This window comes from Leptosomus discolor, chromosome 6 (genome assembly GCF_034619465.1).
Source record: "Leptosomus discolor isolate bLepDis1 chromosome 6, bLepDis1.hap2, whole genome shotgun sequence".
Lineage (NCBI taxonomy): Eukaryota > Metazoa > Chordata > Aves > Leptosomiformes > Leptosomidae > Leptosomus > Leptosomus discolor.
Window position 1 is genome coordinate 3149703 of NC_141396.1, and position 21625 is coordinate 3171327.

The 21625-nt window shown below is 43.5% G+C and overlaps 1 protein-coding gene across 1 annotated transcript in view; it reads right to left on the reverse strand.

Annotated features, from left to right (window-relative positions):
* Positions 1-21625, reverse strand: part of DOCK1 (dedicator of cytokinesis 1) — a 311635-nt gene that overhangs the window by 120549 nt on the left and 169461 nt on the right. The window contains exons 28-29 of the mRNA XM_086466312.1: positions 10941-11042; positions 4271-4365 (exon numbers count right to left, since the gene is read on the reverse strand). Coding sequence (XP_086322438.1) covers positions 4271-4365; positions 10941-11042 — 197 coding nt within the window. The remainder of the gene's footprint in view (positions 1-4270; positions 4366-10940; positions 11043-21625) is intronic.

A 21625-nucleotide genomic window follows, 5' to 3' on the forward strand; every position in this document is an offset into this window, starting at 1 on the left:
AATCCAGTGAGATTATGCCTTTGCCTTAATAGGAATAACTTTTCCCGAAGATGTGAACACACGTGAACCTTACAAACAGATGTAATTTAAAGGTGCCCAAGTATCTTAAAAAGAATTACCAGCAGTTTCCAACAGCAATATTTAAAACTACAAGTAGCATTTTTCTTTTACCGTTGCCTTCGCTCGTCCTTATTTTTAGGCACCGTGACCACGAATGCACGTAGTAATCACTTATCAGTTTACCAGGCTTAGAAATTCCTGTTGAAGAGAAAACCCAACAGACGAAAAGCTACCGAAGTTTAAACCAGACATAATCCTAACGTAGCCCAACGTGGAGTGACCGATACCCACGCAGGCAGGCGGTGAAATGGGAGAAGGCAGCGGATTCCCTGGGTGGCCGAGCACGGCAGCGGGGCTCCGGAAAAGCCCAGGGCCCGCCTTTACCCAACTGATGCTGCAGCCCCTACAGACGGGCTGCTACCGGCCGTTGCCGAGTCCCAGCCCAGCACCCACCATCCGACACGGAGCCACAGGGCTCAGACAACTCTCTAGAGATCATCCACTCCCCTTTTCCCGAAATGATAACGGGCATCTTGACAGATGCTTGTCAAACTGTAAATACCGCCACTGCTGGAAGCTTCACAATGCCCTGAGCAATCCGCCGCAGAGCTCACTGCTGGAGTAATTCCCCCAGCATCGAGCTCGAATGTTTCTTGCCGCAGTTTATGACCAATATTTCTTATGCAACCCAGCGTGGCTACGCAAAGGCTATTCCCACCTGCTCTGCAGCAAAGTGTTATGGGGCTGAAGATGAAATTTTATGTATCTGAAGATTATTTCTCCTCTTTCTGCCCCTCAGTCTTCTTTTTTACCCAAAAGCAATGGCCGTTTTGAGACAATATATGGGTGAAGACTTAATTATTAAAGACTACTTGGATCTTCTTTTCAATCAACCACCCCTAAAAGTACTGTGCTGGCAGGTACTGACCTTCAAGGCACTCTGCTTTCTGCTCTACGCGCAGCCTCTTGCTCCTCTCCTGGAAGCAGCTGTTTCAAACATACGTGCTATGGTCTATTATTCACCTCTCTCACCCTCTCATCAATGGTTTTTTCCACCTCTGTTGCCTGGATGTTGTTTTTTTACTGTAAAACAGCGGCTGATTTGGACCAAAATGTGACAGTGAAAGGAAACGCCACAGCGTCAGATGGAATATTTTCTCTTACCCCTCTGACAGCTTACGCCGCACAGCACCCGATGGACCTACGCTGCGGCTGCCGCATCTTGCCACGTCTGATCAGTCAGCAAACCAGCGCTGCTTTGAACACACCGGCAGCAAACCAGAGGATTACAGGAAATCGGTGGCATTCAAAACCTTGGACTCTTAATTAACAAATTGCTTTGACAAAACAATAGACGCTGGTTTTAATTAAATTAGAGAAGTCAGTAAATAGAGTATTAAGTGGCACATCTAAGAAAAAAAAAAAGTAACAATTATCTCATTAGATATGAAGATCTTCGTGTTCATTTCAGCACCGTAGGTGGCAACACTGCCTGACTACCTGTGTTAGGGAAACAAAGGCATGCTGAGCGTGAGAAGTAACGCTGCGCACAGCACAGCGTACTGCAGGGACGGGGAGGAGATGGTACCCTGAAGTTTGGACGCACTCTATCAAAAACGTGGGCCAGAACGAGGGCACGATCTGTGACTACCAGTCAGCGCACATATATTTCTGTATATAGTAATATACTGTATATACCAGTAAAGTTCAAGGAAGTGAACTAAACACGTCTTTGCAAATATTCCCTGTAACAGTCGTTCACAGACGTTTCTCCATTTCTCCTCTTCCCCCACAGCTACAACTCTATCTCAGCCAGAATATTTGAATCCACTGTTAACTACCTGGCAGCAAACTGTCGTGTGGAGAGCAGCTGCCTGGGCTGTCCCTGCCATGAAGGTGAGGAGATACCTCCGAAGGGACTGGTCCCACCTCCCTCACAACAGCGGTACCACCAGCGCTTTGGGAGGTCTCTGCTGCACACGGGGGGCGCTCAGAGGTCTGACTTCCAGCTAGGTTTGCAGTTTGGTTTTTTTCCCTTCGTTTCACACTACCAGATGTAAGTCATGCAGAGAAACAAATGAACTCACAAACATTCTGGATACAGTTAAAAATTAGCTCACTTAATTTGGCTTATGGCACAGAAGTGCTCAAGCTGCAGAGAGACGTGCTTTCGAGAGTGACACAAAACGGCACGCTCAGAGTTATTTCTACTGAGAGGACGTGGTAGCTTTAAAAGACAGAATTTGTTCTTGAATTTTTCGTACTTTTCTTCAATAAAAGTTTATAGGGGTGAAAATAAATGGCCCAGATGGACAAAGAGGTATTTTACAACGCAGCTTTCTGTTTTTGGAAACCACATTAACTTCAACAGGAAAAATGAAAAGCACTCAAATCAATTCAGAAGCATTCACAAACGAGCTGGTGTAATGAAAATGAACTTGTAAATTAGAGACGAACAACCCCCTTTAGCACTTTCTGCAGATATTCATCAACACCAGAAAGACTCGAAAACCGTTTTTGTTTTTAACTTTAAATACTACTCAGATATTCTACGGGTACTGAGGTTATTCAGTAAGAATCAAAGATCTTAACAACACATCCCGTTTCTGCTTCTTCAGGACTTAATGTTCAGCACGGGAAAGAGACAAGACTATTTTTAAGGATCAGAAAATCAAAGCCCCAACCCTAACTGCAGACCTCTGCACCACACTTTGTGTTATTCCCAGTTTTCAGAGTGAGGAACTGCCTGGTAAGGATCCCTTTGTGCTTTAAAGAAAAAACGGTGGGGAGGGAAAGGCTCTTTCTATACTTCTGCTCTTTCATTTCTGTGACCATAATTCCACAGCTAAAAAAAAAAAAAAATATATCAAGGTCAAACCCCCACCCAAACGAACACTGAGTTCGTGAAGATAATACAAGAAAAACTCATCTTTACACCATAATACAAGAAAAACTCGTCTTTACACCTAGGGGAAGTCATCGCAATATCGCACACACCACTGTAATTGCCGTGTGACTGGTCAACTGGCATTTAACAGTGTCCAAACACAGACCTTCCCAATCGTATTTCAACCTCTAAACAGTCAGCGAAGCACAGAGGTGTTCTCCTGTTCGAAAGCAAGCCTGGTAGCATACGCTGTGAGGGTTTCCAAAGCACCTGCAACACGGCTCTTGAGACAGTTGGGAGTTCTTGAACCAAAACCACTTTCAAAATTAAATGAAAAAAAAAAAAAAAAGAAACCCAAGGGGCTTTAGATCTTCCTCATCAGCTAATCTCGAAGGGCTCTTCATTTAAAGCAGCAGGTGCTTTGCAAGCTGCAGCCACGCAGAAGCGCGCATCCATAACCAATGGGCACGGCTCCAAAGATGCCTGAATCTCCCAAATCATATTTATTAAGAATGGATTTTATTACGCAGTTAAGGAGACTTCAGAAGCCAAGATTAAAGTTACGGTGCGTTTTTATAACGAGAGTAGGAACTGTGGTTTAGGATTTTACAGAAGTAAACACTGACAACTTTATAGCCATGGCAGCTACCAGTAAGCACAGGAGAGATTTCTCCAGGCAACTAGTAAATATCATGTTTTTTCCTTACACTTTCATCAGAGCACGCATAAAAGCATTTGACACACTTAATAAATGCCACAAACATAAAATATCGCACAAAGGAACGCTAAATAATGACAAAGCTGCAATCGTTGAGCAAAAAAAAGACGAGGATTAGAAGCATTTGCAGCCTGTCTCTTCATTACTGGGCCGATGGAACCTGGGTTTAAAATGCCCTTCCAATTCTTTCTTGTTAATACCACTGACAATACTCCAGAACATCCAACTCCATGTCAGCGCACGATAACCTCTAGTTTTTGAGGTCACATGCACAACATTCCCCAAAGGAATAAATTTAATCACGATAACATATGTATATATCCCTACCGCAGCTGCAGTTTGTTCCAAAATTTCGGTTCTCAGAACGATGCCACCCTTAATACGTGGTGGACTCCAAGAGCCCCAAAACAGGCCACAAAACCACTGCCCTGCAACCTCCAAAGCCAATTTTTAAATAATTATTTGCATCACAGAAGGAAAAAACCACCCCGCACCGCCCGAGCCGCCGCATTGTGTTTTACTGTTTCCAAGCAACACTGTTGTTTCAGATCAAACGTGAAACAGCCATCTCAGAAGGCTCCGGTGCTTTTTTCCTCTATACTCACTTATTCTGCATCATGTTCATTATAACCCAGTCGAAGGGATAGACATTCTTCCCGATGAGATTCTTGAACATGATGAATGTTTCCATCAGGAAATCCTAAAAGAAGAGAAAATATTTGGAAAAGATCACTCTTCTAGATTAAAAAAATACAAGCGATAGTGTCAGTTATTAATGACTAGATTCAAGAGGTGCCTTACTGTTCCGCTTCATAAAAAAGCCATTATTCATATACAACATACATAAATTCTACTACGACATCTTTATATACGACGTACATAAATCCTTCCATAATTCTATTTAAACTTTTCAGAAATGACAACAATAGTAATCCCACATGATAAACAGCCCATTGTATTACTCAGGAACAGGCACTGGTTTGCCAGTTATCCAAAGGCTGATCCTGCTGAAAAAAAAACCCACCAAAATTCTTTTCTATTCCACAGAGAAAGTCCCACAGTCCCTTCTTGTGCAGCGTGTACTGCAGCACACATATTGTGACACATGCCTGGTGTATGTTGGAAAGTTGTTCAAAGCATCCTGGTACACGGGAAGAGAAAAAAAAAAACCCTAAGACATTAATTTTAATGTTATGATTATGCTAAAAATACTCCCTGGAGTCAGTTGATGAGCTTTCCCTCCCCTTGTGAATACCCTCCCGAAATTTTCTCTTCCCTGAAATAAAGATTATCCTATTTATTAAAAAAATGTATGCTCTAGCTCAAAGCTGGGTTCAGGTAAGCATGGTGGTGCACATCATCCCGACCTGGGGCAGACGACAGCAATGGTTTGGCCATCCTGAAGCTAAGAGAGACTCTCCCTAAAGGCAGCTGCAGTAATTGCTTCTGCAAGTGAAAACCTGACCCAGAATAAAGGTAATTTAGTAGCACAAACCAATTTATTTCTGCACAGATATAAACAAACATCTCCTTGGAACAGAAACCTCGTGTACTTCACAATGGAAATCGTCTTCTACAATCGCTATCTAACAATTTGAGTAATATCAAATGCTCAGAGAAAGATAAAGGGGGAAAAAGAAAAAAAAAGAACTTAATGCAAAAAGTCCTTGATCCCCTTCACGCAGAGATAAAAAAGAACTTTTATTCCAAGGTTATTTTTCCTTTGCTACAGCTTCTCAGTAAAGGTATTTATCTCGTCTATCTTTAAAATGTCAAATGCCTACAAAAAAATACCAAACCCAAAATGTTACATTCAGTGGACTTTTAACTAAGACTGTTTTTTATGTAACCTTTTCAGTGAGAAACAAATATGAAGTTACTGCTCTCCTAAGTATTTCCTCACGCGCGAGAGCCAGCCTCTTCATCGCACTTTTATCTTTCGATTCGTTGCTCTGTTAAGATGTTTTTCCTGGCTCAGAAATTCACAAGAGTCGGTGGGAAGCGGGGAGCTGCAGAGATCCTGAGGACACAACAGCGAGATCATGAAGCAACGTGAATTTCCAGGCTCCTCAGCTCTGCTGCGTGCACCGCACGAGGGTTGCTCTGGGATGCTTCCAGTCCCAGCTCCTGGTACCCAAGGAGACACCCGGGCCAACGGAGCATCAGCAGGCACGAAAGATATATTTCAACCAGAAAAAAAAAAAAAGTATACTACTAGTAAAACAACTCCTCTGTTATTTCACCAAAACGACTCCCAGCAACACAGCATCAGTAAAGAGGCTTTGACATTAACAGGGTTGAGATAAAATCTAGAACTGCTCCTGGTTAATGAGATGTTACTGTTGCGGGAGGCAAAAATTCCTCCCAGACACACACTCCACTAGCTCAGTAAAACGTGTCTTCATCGAAGAGACCAAACTGCACACTCCACCGCTCATTTTTCACGTATTTTGGGGCAGGAGTTACATAATTCCCAATAACCACGTTGCCTATTTTGCCGCCCGAGCACGGCCCAGTGCTCCATTTCAGCCCGTGCTTTTTCACGGACGCAGGCACGGGGCGCTCTTCTGCTCGCTAACGGAAACGTTGGTGGAAGCGGCACCAAGGGGAGGGCAGATTCGAGCTCACTGGGCTTTCCCACCATCCCCTTCCCATTTCCTCAGCGCAGACGTGTACTTTCCCGAGCTCTTGTCGCAAACTCTACCCGGCGCTTTGCTTGTCGCCCCGTTGCAGCAGCGGAGCCTCCGCACGCGACGCTGGATGAACTGTCGGGTCCTTTGTTGACGACTCGCTTCGTTGCTGACCCTGGAGGTTGCGTCACGTTACGATTTGACCTACTTTGCTGATTCAGCTCTATGTTTTAATCTACTGCTATTTACATTTTAACAGCCTTACCTCCACACAGGTACTTTAAATAATGCCCTGTAACAACTAAGCTAATTATTGATGGAATCAGAAGCTTCTGATGCTTACCCGTATTTTATGCACTTGTAATACTGCTCTCTTCCATTTTATCTTTCTTATAGAAAAGCAAATGTTTTCTATGAATTAACCTCGTATTATGAGCAAAACCCAGCTTTTTTTTTCTAGGAGGGGCAGGGGGCTGGTGGAGAGGGAAGCTATCAGTTCATGCTGGGTTGCTGTAGAGCCTGCTTATTTTCTCTATACCTAGAAGCCCAACAAATTGTTCTGAGCATTAAAAAAAAATGATAAAAAACCTATAGTAAAGGAGCACGGGCTGCAACTCCGCATCTCTCTCCAGCGACAACTACAAACCCTATTTAATATCCCGAAGAAGCAAAATTCACGATAGGACCCCTTTACAATTCCCATCTGATTAGAGAACGAAAACAGAGCAAGCTCAGCCCTGTAACTGGGTAGACGGTGACTGAGGGGGCTTAGACAACTCCATCTCCCCCGAGCATCACCCCGACACACCTGTATCACCACTGATACTTTTCACAACCTGGATTTTTCAAAGAGGTTCTTCAATAAATTCTTCAAGCTAAATTCTTAATAAAAAAACCTAGCTCAAACACGTAGCAACTCGATTTGAAAAAAACTTTAGGCCAAGCTGATGGCAGCTTCAGCGCTGCTGAGTCCTGGGGAAGAGCAGTCAGACGTCAGGTACGCCCAGCTACAGCTTTTCAGCACAACCGCTTAACCTGCGCTGAGCCACCCCACCGAGGCTGCCGCTGCAGAGTCCGCTCCCCACCACTGTGGATGGCTCTGGGTGGGCTGCCCCTGCGGGGTCCCACCACCACGGGGCATCCCCCGCGACTCTCAACGTCACCTCCCGCAAAGAAGAGCCTGCTGAAGCCACGGGGTCACCCGCTCGCATCAACCGTTAGTCAAAGCTTCTCAGGAAAGGAGGTACAACACTCACCAAGGCACATGCTCACGCTGAAACCCAAAGTCGAGGAGTGCAAAATAGTAAGGGGGGAACAGAAAATGGAGGTGCAGAAAACTGCAACCTAAAACACCCTACGGAGTCCGTCTTCCTACATAATTCACTGACTCCAGGACATTGTCTTGAATGCCTTTAGGGAGGAACGCTTCTGAGATACTCTACCTGGCAGGACACTAACATACGTATTTTTTGTCAACTAACGCCACATATGCCTCAACTGAATATAAATTTTACCAAGGAAGAAGGGGAGAGAGATCAGTTAAGCCTCAGAAATAACCTCACTGTTCTCGGATGATGTTTCATCTCAGGATGATAGCAGGCTTGACAGTAAGAAATTTCTCTTTGAACAGAAATACCTTAATGAACCTAAACACCATATTCTGCAGAGAGATACAAGACTGGTTTTATTGCATTCCACCTCATCTTTTCTAATATTTTTGAGGCCAAATAAGACCATTATAATCACCTAAAACTGACACCTACATAACACAGGCCATAAAGTTTACTGTAGCAGTTCCAACGCTGGGCTGATAACTTCTGGTTGAGCAAGAGCATATGCTGAAGAAAGATTTAAGGGTCTCCAATGGTGAAGAAGCAACCACAGCTTCACTTAAGTTCTCCTTTTTTCTTGTAATTATTTTTTCAAGAAAAACTTATTCATTTCTTTGAGTTAATCTAGTTTCAGTTCTAAACCACTGCTTCTTTACGCCTTTGCGATTACACTGAAAACCCTGTAATAGGAGATGCAGTTATCACCTCTGTATGTAGGGAACTAGAGTTTAAATGAAAAAGGCTTCTGGATCTAAGCTCCAGCGGGCAAGTCAAACAGCACTGGCTCAAAAAATGGTTGGACTGAAAAGGAAAAAGCACCAAAAGTTAAAAGAAGTAGCAGGGAAAGGGTTTTTCCATCCAAACCAAGGACCATACGTTACACAGTACAGTTCAGTAGCACCCCACCGCTGAAGACAGAAGAAAACAAAAGCTGCAGGAGAGGAACACGGACAAGTGGAACCACAGCACCAATACAGCAAGGGAGGGAATGCTTCTGGGAGAGCTGCACGGGGCATCAGTTCTGATGGTGAAACATAAAATACCGAACAAGATGTGGGTTTCAAAGTAACGATGAAATCGCATCTACAAGAAATACTCATGACAACAGCAACTTCCCACTTGGCTCTCACCGAAAAGGTTATGTAATTTTTTTCCTCCTAAACAGAGAAACTGGGTTGGTTTCTTCACCCTTTTGTCCTAAACGATGACTCAGTTCTACTTGTGTTTAAAAATAAATATGAAAAATTAGTTTATGCACTGTAGTTTCTTTGTATCACAGGATTAACAACGTACTGCCATCATACCTCCACATTCACACCTTCATGTACATTACTCATGTTTTAAAGTCAGGTGAGGGTAGCATTATCTACCATGAACATATCACCCATTTAATGTTTTACCAGGTTACGATGTATTTTATCGCCCATTAGCATTTAATCAACAACAATATTAAAAAGGTAAGTTTGAATTAAAGATATAAAAAGCACTGCAGCAACTGACCAAGTTTAGCTTAACATACGTGCTAGTAGAGACCACAATCAAGCAGTGGAAAACAAGTAATCAAACAGTGCACATGCTGATGGAAAAATACAATTTTAACAGTCCAGAGCAATTCCAGCTATATATCCCAAGAACACACAGAAAGGGATGAATATACAGAGTCAAGACAAAAGAAAGAAGTGATTCTTTATGTATCCCAGTCCACTGCATAGCACATAAATCAAACTCTTAAAACAAGCAATTACAAACAGACTGCATGCCAAATCTCAAATACCTAATTACTGCCTTGTTTTCACCACGAAAGATCTGACCTACAGAATCACCGTTCAGACAATTTAGACCAAAAAGGCGAGACTTTAAAATATCTTTATTGCCATTAAGAAAAAAATCAGATTTCCTAACCAATACTTTTCTCTCTGCATTTTTTCATTACCTGTTTTAAGAGCAAACTGCTTTTACCTTTTTCCATGTAAACTCTCCTTTTTCCAGAGCCAAATGGTTTGAACCACTTTAAAAGTACAGAAATATTTGGCTTGATTAACCTTAACATTCACGTCTTTTTCTGCATGCTAAAACCATTATTTTCACTCCACTAGCTGCATTTAGCTTGGGAACGTTGCGTTATTAATGGAAAACCAAGCAACTATCCATGTAAGTGCTCTGAGATCCCAAAGCAGGCCAAGTGGGAAGCAACCCCTTCCATCTAGCGATGCCCATCTGCAGCTCTTTGCAGCTGGACCTTGTCTTCACTCCCTTGAATCACCAGCTTTGTACTTCAGTAATGCCAGATCAGGTACCAACAGACTGAGCACCAGAGGCTCTAGCACCTGATTTGGAAACTGGCACAGGTCAAAGAGCTCAAGTCTTGCATAATATAAGCAGAAAGAAATAAGAAGAATAAAAATTAAAGACATAAAGACAGACTGGAAAGTCCAAACGTAAAGAAAAAAAGCTACAGAAAGGAAAGACCCTGGGTTTTGTTCCATTGGGTTTGCAAGGAAAACGGGAACGTAAATAAAGGCCACCCTGAAGACTACATTAAAGGCCAAAACTGCCTAAAGCACCTAACGGGATCCCCGGAGTGGGTGATGTACTGCAGCTGATGAGGCTCCAGGTCACCTGCTAATGGAGGGAGCTCAGCCAACAAGTCTGGCCGCTGCTTTGCGGCATGCACTTGCCATACGGCAGTGATAGTTTCAGGTCATTAGAGAGTTATCTCCTCAGCTATAAACTCCCTTCTATTATGCTCTAATTAAGTTGCGCGGTTGGCTTAGTTAGGCTACCAAACGACTCTGAGAAGACAAATTTCAATCATTATTGCTTATTTAACAACTAAGGGCACCTTGAAGGTTGAAATGTTTTGTGTAAAAATTAAAGTGAGCGGATCCGTAAGTAAAAGCTATTTAAACAACAAACTGGGACATCTGGAAAATTTAATGCTGAAAGTTCCTTTCCTCAAGAAAGTTCGTGGGGTTTTTTTCCCTCTCCTTAAACAAAACGGATTTTTAGTAATGCCTTGGCACTACTATTTCCTAACGCTTTCTTTTAATTGCGTTAAACCCACTGCCTCAGTGCTTGCTTTTTCAGCTCCAGAGATGAGCTGTATTCCTGCATGTGGCAGGAAGGTTAATTTTGTCCTTTGCAAATTCAGAAAATAAGCCATAGTGCTTTATTAATTATTTTTATATTAAATCTGTACTATCAAACACATTTTGTTGACATTTCACAAGTGTATTTAACAAACAGTAACAGGAAAAAAAAAACCAAACACAAGCTAAAGTATCTTGTGAACAGATAAAACATGTTAAACTTACCACGACATCCGACCTCATCTTTCCAAAAGTCTTGATTAAATGAGCATAGTGGTAGTCCTCCATTTGCCTTAAAATGGCAGTCATGCACGCCACAAAACTCCCCTATCAAAAACAAAAGTAAAACCAAATTAATTATTTAATACTTGGTATCAAAATGCAATATTGCTTGAGCACCACGTAATACAGTGGATATAATTCTATAATTTAAATTCATTAATGGTTATGCAAAATTCTGTCGAGAAAACAAGAAACATCTTGAAAAGTTTCTATTTCCAATTTCATGGTTTTATCACCGCCTTCACCGAAGACTTTGCAACATATTCTTCATATATAAAAATTGCTCAGGCATTAAAGGCTTTGGAAGGTAATAAACAGCACTCCCAAAAATATCACACAATATCAGGATTTGCATTTGGGAAGTCGATACTCTGCTCAAGGAAGAAATCTCTTAAAAATCATTATATTGAGCAGCACAGCTAAACCCCAAGTTCTCATTTCACCGAGTGGTATTTTCAGACACTGTGATGCTTAAAAAAACAAAACCCAGTAACTTCCATAAAAAGGGAATAGCATACCACTCTCAAACCATGGAGAAAGTAAAAAGTGACCCCAAAAAGTTTAATCTTTCCTTCTGGCACATGAAAGTACTGTAGTAACAACTCCAACCCACTTCTACAGCGATCAGAAGTTCCAGTCCCATAAAGGACTTTTCTGCCCGCCCATCCTCTTCCTCTGACTATCTGCTAAAATCCTGTTGACTGTACAAGCATCCACACCTTTTCTGATCTTTAATGATGAATAAACTGACGGGAAAAAATCAGCACCATTACTGAGAAAATAAATGATCCTATATATGGTTTGATAAAATCGAAAATTCCCCTTTCTGTGCCATTCTCAAGGTTACTCTGTGCCACGCGCAGCCTGGCAGAACACTCGGGAATTTTCTAGTCTTCCTAGGCCTAACACCGAGTTTTTATTCTTACCTTTAAGATCTGCATTACTTTCAATTTAAAATATTTATTTCTACATCAGTCCAAGTAATTGAGATCAAAGGCAAAATGACACTAGGTTATCTGTGTGCGTTATGAGCCCTCTTCTTTACAGCCTAATCCCCCAACCTCCACAGATAAGCACTCCTTGAATTTGCTGTTCTCCTATGTAATGGCGTTTACATCTAAACTCCCACATAACTGATTCTGTCCATGAGAGAGCATTATTTTTCCTACACGACGCAAAGGTACCTGACAAGAGCTCTCAGGCATGTGCAAACGGCGTGAATATGAAAGGGACAGGCCACCCGAGCTGCTGTGCCACGGCAACAAAAGAACTTTCTCACAAACTATGACAAGGATCGAAGCTGTGGCTGTACAAACACAATGCTTACTACTATGAAATGTAAATAAGGCGGGATCACCTCAAAACGTTAATTGTCAACACACCGAATAACAAGTGCTCGGCAGAAAAGACACTGTAAAAGGGCTTATGCCTGCAAGAAAATATTCAACAGCCTATATTCAGTCTGATTTCCCCTAATGATGTCATCAATCAAAGCGATGTTTCATTGTTAGTCAGAATTATAAATTTTTTAAATTGGCTGCTTAAGACTAGGCTGCAGATGTAATTCGGGCCATCACTTCACGTAAGGTTCTGTAGATGGTTTGTAAATGCTCAGGGGGGCTGAAGACAAACATTGTTTTGCTCATGGCAGCTTTTTATAGATGCTCACGCACTTGAATTTAAAGATCACTGCTTTGCAAACGCAGAAACGTACCGTTACCTTCCTTCACAGGCACAGCCCAACCCCACACTCGCAAACACAGCCCCTTCCAGGTAACCCAGCGGTCAACATGCAGCCCCTGCTTCCTTCTAACAAAGCCCTTTCTGTAACTGGCCAGTAGTTTTGGTCACACTTCTGCGTTTATCTACCCGCCTGGTGAGTAATTTAAGCTCATACGCACGGCTGCAACAGTCAAAAGATGAGCTTCATACCTGAGGAAATGATCATGGCAACCTCGTAGGGGAAAAAAAAACTGAACGTGGGGCAACTGCTAAACTTTGAAAGGCATTTTAGTATTCATTTTTAGATCTAGGAGCAGCTAGAGGTGCGGGTGAATTTGCTCGCCATCTCCTCTGCATCTTCGGGTGACCCCTCTCCCCTCCTCCGGCCGCTCGCCGGGATGGCTCCTTGTCCCCGAGCCCTCTCTGCCCCCGCCAGCACCCCTGGCTCCGGCAGCCCACTCCTCCCCTCGGAGGAGCGCACGAGTTCAGGGGGAGCTGCTAGGGCTGTCCCCGTAGCCAGGGAAAACTGCAAGTCACTGAAGAGAGAGATAATTACAGAAGAGTATCTTCTTAATTAGCACGGTGAGAATCGGAAAGGAAACACGGAAGTTTAACGTCTGGTGGTTAAACACTCTGCTTTCCACGTGGAAATGCGAAAATGAAAGCTTGTTAAAAACCTGGAAGGGTTGCTGGAGAAAAAAAAAAAAAATACAGAAAGAGAAAGCAGCTTAGCCAATCCAAATGAAATGGGAATATTTCGGGGTTCTGTCATTTCGTTTAGGTCTTAGTTAAACAACTGAAACTTGCCAAATGTTGTCACATTGGCTTATGCTGAGCCCCAAAAGGGGCACTGAGCAGAACGGGGCAGGGTCCGTGACAAGTTAATCAACATTTTTTCCCGCTTCCCTGCAGAAAACAATGATTCCTGCTCATCTCATCATTCTCAGGGTAACAAACCCCCTTTCTTTCTCTGGTCCAACACTGTACCTTCAAGCCTCCGTTGCATTACGCACACAGACATCCCTGCTACACCGCCTCTCCTCACATCCCCACCTGCCAAACGGAGCTGAAGCCCCGCGGGTGAGGACCATCTATTTCGTATTAGAAAAAAATACATTCCCCGTCATCCGCTCACTTTTCATCATTTTCCTTGCACTTAGCGAGGCATCATTTGCAGCCAGCGTGCTCTTAATTATGACGCTAATAAAATTTTGTAATTATTTATAGGCAATATTTGTACCGTAGGTGTTTTTAATACGTCTATTAACTATTTAGCAACAGCTAACAACATTATTAAATTTTAACTTAAGTTGATTTTTGATCTTTTTAGCTGGATTCGGAGATCATCGTCATCCTCTGCAGCGCACCACTCCAAGCAATACACAGAAAAAAGTATCTAATTCTCAAAAAAAAAAAAAAAAAATCAATTTCAATTTTAACTGTAGGAGCAATTGCAAACCTACGTTTATACAGCGCGTACTGCAAGGGCAACACTGAGGGCTTGCCATTGCCCTGGGCAATTATTAGCCATTTATTCACTGAGACAGTGCCCAGGTTTATACTGAAAGCCTTTCACGCCCTTCCTTACTTGCAAAGCTCAGAAATGAAGTAGTCACTCCGTGGCTAAGATAATTACTGCACATCTCATCAGAGAAGCACATTTAATGCCCTTTGTAAGCAGTTTAATACAATTCATTTCTCTCCTGCCCCAAAGCAGAGGCACCGGCTTCATTCTTTCTTCTCAAACCAGGTACACTGAGGCAAGTGGGAATTTAGTATTTGCAAAGCCAAATCAGGGGATCCAGGATCTCTGCAAACCTGTGGTACAGGAAGCCCCATGCTGGAGGACCAGTAACTCAGAATTCAGCTCTGGTAAAAGGAAAAAAGAAAGAAAAAGAAAAAAAAAAAAAAAAAAAAAAAAAAGAGAAAAAGAGAAACCGCACACCAAAGCAGCCGATTCTTCTTTGGAAACAATGCATTATTATTCAGAAAATGCATTTTATATTAAAAAAAAAAAAAAAAAAAGACCATGCAATTCCAAAATGTAACATTTATAATTCCCATAAAATACAGCTCTGAAGGAAAAGCTGAGGAGGCATGCGAACGCTCAGAAACTACTTATTTTCTCAAATTATCTTTACAATAAAATAATAAATGTTGAAAAGGCCCTTTAACAGATACAGGTAGGGAAATTTTAATATCAAATAAACCCCACAAGTAATATTAACACTGAAAAATTTCAGAATGAGAAGAGAATTCCCTGCAGGAGACACAACACATGCCAATGCTTTTCTCCCTCAGGGGTAAAACTATTTTAAATAGTCTTGTCCATTTTCTTCCAGGGAAATCTTGAAGTTGGAAATATTAAGCTCTTTATGTATAGTGAGAAAGTCGAAGAGAAATCACAGCTACACTAAGTTAAGTAATGTCGCTATTACCATGACCAGGAACAGATGAAAAAACATAAGTCACATTTCTTTTTCAATAAAATTTTCCTTAAATGGCCTTAAAAGACTACACAGCTCAGTAAATAAACGGATAAATAATTAAAACAAACCACGCTCAAAAACATTAGCATGAACTTCTCCCTACATTTTGGCTTTCAGAACATTCTCATAGAATTTACTTTGCTGAAAAGGGTTTAAAGTCCCTCACAATTACCAGTTTGCGAGGATGTAAAAATTAAGTTTTCTCTTTGGTTACATCATGCACTCTCTCTATATTAGCAACAAATAAAGAAACAAAAATCAGTCGCTATCATTTCCAGAAGTCAGGAATGAAACTGTCACCACTCACGGACTCGAAGGGTGAAAATCCATCTTTAAAAATGCCCCAAACGTCAACTTTTCGGTCCCTGCTGTTCGGAGCGCTGGCTGCCACGGGAGCTCGCGCTGCAGGACGAGCTCAATGCAAAACCCACGTGTCTGCAAACCAGTCGGCTCACTTCAGCCGAACGGCAGACAACCATGGATACGGACATGACAACCCACCATGGAGAAGGCAAAGGATCTCCCGGCACGTCTTGTTCCGAAAAGCATATTATATAGCGGGTAACGACCCGTGGCACCAGCTCACCGCCGGGTACCGCTTCAAAGGCACCATCATGGGTTCCTGGTCCCATCAAGCGGCAGTGAAAGCACACGGTGACGGTTCAGACCCCTCAGGCAAACGTGCCAAAACCAGGGGATCACTCTGTAGGAGGGCAGCCCAGCTCCCCAGGAGCGTAACGCCTCGGCTCTGTGACGGGCATCTACCCGTGCTACGAGTGAGGACAGGACGAAAACACAAACCAAAGCAAACCATCCCTAAAGATAGATAGATATATATATATATATATATATATATCTATATATCTATATAAATTCATACCTATATTTCTCATAGTATTAAACCAAACATTTCTTTTCCTGTAAGAGAAAATCTGACAGTAAATTCAGCAGCACCTTTAGAGAGAAAGTTGCTTGACAGATACAGCAGCAGAGTGTAAACCAGTGCAAAACGTTAACATTTATCACTTTTTTTTTTTTTTCTTACTGAATATATGCGGCTTTCCATTTCCTTAGGCCAAATCCTGCCGTCTTGAACACAAGTAAATGGAAGGAATAAAACATGCGTCTTTTCCTTTGAGAAACACGAGTTAACATTTGCAATAACGTGAGTGATGAATGGTTGGGTTTTTTTTTTATTTTCCCGTTGCCACAAACATTATTACAAAATCACAAAGGTATTTTCGGCTGACAAACTTTGCTCTCGGAGCTCCTGGACAAGACATGCCATCTTCTTTACCCCACCTGATTGAGGCCGCTCAGTGCTTGCCTAGGCAGCAGAGATCTCATTTAGGTCAACCTGATGCCGTGTAGGTCTATTCAGAATGCAGAAGCCCAATACCCAAGTTTAGAGGTGAATATTACTGTACTTAGCCTTGCATATCTTGTTTTTCCTCAAAATGTATTTTACAGATCCAGAGTTGATCTCTGACAGTTCAATCTCTATCAATCAATAGAAAACCTGTTTTAAAAGGAAATCCTTTACAGGACTTCAAGGCCAATTACTACATCCTGACCAGCCGAGCACACTGGTTCCAAAATAGAAAATAATGTAAAAAGAGATGATTTTCCTGAAAAGAGCACAAGGCGCAAGGAAATTTTCTATTTTCATAGGTGGGGCGTGAAAGAGCAGCATTTAGGTGTGCTAAGGAAGTCACTGGGATAATGGCACACGCTATCTGAGGAACCTCAGGAGGCTTCTCCAGCCTGCTGAAAGCAGGACTGCTCCAGGGTTGGACCAGGCTGCTCTTGGGTCTTGAAACTTCCAAGGATGGAGGTCAACTGCAACGAAGAACGTGGCTCCGGCGTGTGGACAGCCTGGGAGGCTGCTGTTAGGTCCCCTCCCTGAAGGCAGAGCAGAACCATCTTTCTGCTGCCAGAGGTCACAAGCTCCCAACTTTCCCCATCTTGGGGACCTTTCCTGCAGCATCAGGAGACCAGGCTCTGCCAAGCCCTCTCTCGCTGCCCCACGTGCTCCCCCCTTCCCACAGCAGAGCAGTCCCATACCCGTCTGCAGTCTCCAACCCCTTTGGTGCAAACTGCTGCACCCACGAGCTCCTACAAGCAACACAAATCGGGCATTTTACATAAAAGAGAACGTTTGGAAGAGGCCAGCTCCACGCTGGGCCCCTGCAGGAACTGCTTAGCACAACCCCTGCGAGGCAAACCAGGGAGCAAGTCGATAAAAGCTCTTGTAATTAATTAACAAAATAACATTATGGGTGCAAAATAAATGCAACCAAGGTACGTTTTTCAGTTTCCTACCTCGTGTGTTAGTGAAAAAACAAGTTTGGGGACTACAGAGGAAAAAAAAAAAGCCGTACTGAAGTACCACAACTACATATTTATTTGAGAAGGTATTTATTTTGGAAGGCATTTTATTTGGAAAAGTTGGTTCTTAGCATGAAGTCCTTATCCAAAGGTTTCCAAATTTCTTTTAACTACCAACTGCCAGGAGAAGAAGAAACGCCACAGCCCCCCTCCCCTGTTTCGGAGGCAGCTCTCTGTTACTCTGCGCAGACTCCTCCTGCTCCTCCCCGATCTCGGTGAGCCCCAGCCAGGTAAAAATACCCAGCCAGGCCCCCTTCGACCCCCTTCTGTGCAGTAACACTGCTACAGGCTCTAACCTACTGCTGCTCAGCGACTTCTGAATAAGGAAAATCCCGATTATTGTTTCATTTCAAGGAAAATCCTCTGCTCCCAAAGAGTAGGGAAAAAACCTCCCATCTCTGAATACAGGGAAACCTCTCTGGCAAGAAGAGCAAAAAGGATCTTCACACAGATCAAAACCAGAACCCAAGACCACGATAGCTCAGATGAAATTCATTTTGCAAAAGGCTTATTTATTAGAAACTTGATGATGCGCACAACGAGAACACACACAAAGCGTTCCCTCGTTTGAAAGCGCTTTGCGCTAACTTTCCTAAGAGGCAAGCAAAAAATTAATGAGACATTTTAACAACACCATTCATCATTTTTCTAAGGCTCTTTTTCAAAGGAGTCCATTTTAACCCAAAATGCTTCCCTTTAAAAAGCTCTATACAGTCTCAGCATTAAACAGTACGCCCCTCAATCGAAAGCACAGTGCTTAAGATTTCTGAAGGTCAGCCCATTTATTTTCGGGTTTTCTAAACGCAATTGCTTTTACCCACCTCTTTTCGCCCGCTGCTATACTAAAAACTATTTCACTGAAAATCTAGAGAACTGCCCTCAATAAATGTGATTCAGGTACCTTGGTTTACAATTCTATTAATGCTAATCATAAAATTATAAATGCAAGTAATAAACAACAGCGCTTATGAGTATGGCCAGTATTCAAACAGTAAAAAGAAAAAAGAATAAGGAAAAGCCATACAAAATATGTTTTTAAAGAATTCTGCACACATGCAGCACTGAACACAAGAATTAAACCATTCTGGGATTTAGAATTACTTCCTTTTACTGTAATTACCGCTGGTTGGCACCCAAAGCCTCGCACACCGCTCGTGGGACATCAGGACACATCGGGAAGGACAAGGAAGGAGACGCAGAACAAACAAAAGCCGGTGTGCGCCTGCATCAGTCCCTGTTTGAGGAGCGCTTTCCACAGAGCCCCACGCGGAGGAGCAACCTTTGAGTAAGGCTTCAAAGCCACAAACCCCCAGCAGAGCAGAGAGATGTGCACTGACATTTCTACAACCTCTAAAAAGATACAGGAGTTGGGACTGGTACCACTTGGTTTAAGATTTACCCGCTGACCCCAAATGCATTTAGTGATGTTTTGTCAGCTTCGCTGTCGCAGCTCCAGCTGCTCACCTGGGTTGTTCAGGCGGCAGCGGAGCTGATGGGACCATCAGCAGCGACCAGCACCCTTCTTCCCCACTGCCTGGGCAGAGAGTTTCCCATCCCTGCAGGGACCGCTCTGCCTCCTCACTGCACACACCGGCGCTTTTGGGTGGGCTGCAGAGAGCGGCAGCGAGTCCCTCCAGGCACCCCTTCCCATGGGACTTTCCAAGCCCTCTCCTTCTCACGGGCTCCTCTAAGCTTCAGCCTCTGTTTTGGTGGAAAACACCATTCTGACCTTCTTCTTTGACAACTCAACCCACGCTAGCATTTAAAGACATCTCTCTGCAGAAAGATCTGGTTTGGCCCTTTCAATCTCTCTTGTAAACTGGAATTTTCTTCCATGGAATGAAACCTGCCTGGAGATAGCCTGTCTGCAAAGTTCACCCGCACACTGGAAACCTCTGCTCCCTGACCGGAGTACCACTGCCATTATCTGCTACTTATTTGGGGCTCGGGGTTAAGCGAAGTGAACAGAGCTGCTCATAAACACGCACATTCAGCTGGCTGGCGCTTTTCCAAAATCCTCATGGACTGTTTTTAGCGTTTGGGGAATTACTCATACAAGAGCACCTCACGAAGGCCTCCACCTCTCCCGGTCCTCAGCATCAGAGTGACAGATACGCAGAGCAACAGCCCACAGAAATGGGTGCAGGCATCTTGGTACAGACTTCACACGAGAATAACAAAGTTCCTGACAGTAATATGAACCTCAACCAACTGCCTTCCTCACCCCAGGGAGAGCCTTTCATCTTGTTTATTTTAGATTTCCCAAAACAAAACTGTATCTTACTTTCTTCGCATTATTGTTAGGAAGCTAATTTAACTATAATTATTATCATCCTCTGAAGCACTCTCAAAATTAAAGACATATCTGCTCCAGCACTCGGCGTTGGATAAACGACAAGGAAAAAAGCTGAACTTTCTCTGGAGCAAACAGAAGTCACTAAAGAGCTGAAATAAAAACGAAGCTGGAGGAGAATACGGCTGAGACACAGACACGTGCACAACCAGCGCAGGAGCGTTTCCTCTCCTTGCAGCATCCTCACGGACCACAGAGGTTTGTTTTCAACTGCCTCACCCACGCTGCTGCGTCGGCACCAGCCCCAGAGGTGACAGAAGGTGCTCAGCGCTGACCCACAGCCAGACCGGCAGCATCCCCAGGGGGGATGCTCTCAAAAGCCAGGCAGGCAGCCTCTTTCGGCACGGCAGGCTGCAGCCTTTGCAAGGATACTGTAAAGAAGCACGAGCAAAATCGAAGTTTACAGATCCTACACCACAGAACTTTCCTCCCAGCTGAATGCCTCCGTAAACCACGACCAACCAGAACCACTATTTCACTCATCAAACACGACCGCTGTTGAAAGCCGTGTAAACAAACTGTGATCACGTCGATGCAGACCAGCTCAAGAATTTCAAGTTTTGCAAACACATGGGAAAGATAATCTCAGGCAACTGGCACCCTACGTTAAGAACGACTGCACTGAAGTACCTTCAGTAATTGTGATGGCCTACAGGTATTCTGGATATTGTCTCTGCAGCAGGCAAATCACGTGGCAGTAAGGTACCACTATGACAAATCACGGGAATACTAAGGGAAGATATATTATCTTTTAAACGAGCCTCCTCTTCATACAAGACAGGTGACTGTCACGGTTTGAGGCTGGGCCGGCCACCAACAGACAGACGCTCTCTACTAACCCCTCTCCCCTCCCAGAAGGGAAAAGGAGAGAGAACAAGGGAGAGAGACTTTACGGTTTGGAAAAGAAAACTGAAACAGCTTTAATGGAACAATAACAATAAAAGAAAAGATAAATAATAAGAATAAGGAAAAAATGAAATATCTACAATATGTACAAATAGATACAAACCCAATACCGAACCCAGCTCCCCCCACCCCGATGACGATACGTCCCCACGACGCTGCAGGGCTGGCACTGGGGCAGTCCCAGGCTGGACTCAGCAGCAGACAGGGACGGGATGCAGGAGCTGGACTCAGGCACTGGATTCAGGGATGCACGGATCAGTCCTCCTCAGATGTCGGCCATCGAAGAAGAGAGGAAGAGACGAAGAGAGCGAGACCCTCGTGATCCCTCAGCTTTATACTGAACATGACGTCTATGGGATGGAACACTCTGTGGGTCAGGTTTGGGTCACCTGTCCGGTTCGCTCCTCCCTGCAGGGGTGACCTTTTTCCTGCTTGTGACCCTTTTCACGCCCAGCACCCCAAGACGCAGTACAAGATTTAGCAGTGACCTTGGTCGCTACAAGAACCAGTACAAGCCAGGGCCTCTCTGCATCCCATTCCTTGGTACCAACTATAAACATCAGGCCTTGGCACTGCTGGAGCAGTCACTGTCTGGAAAAACAGGCTGCTGTTTCAGAAAGTGCCGTTAGTCAGAGGAGACTGAACTGAAAAGTTAAAGCACTAAACCAGAATTAGTTCTGATTTAGCCCAAACCAGGACAGTGACCCTGCCAGATGAACACGCTGCTAAAAGCAACAGCCATTTTTAAGACAAATTATTCTACTTTTGGG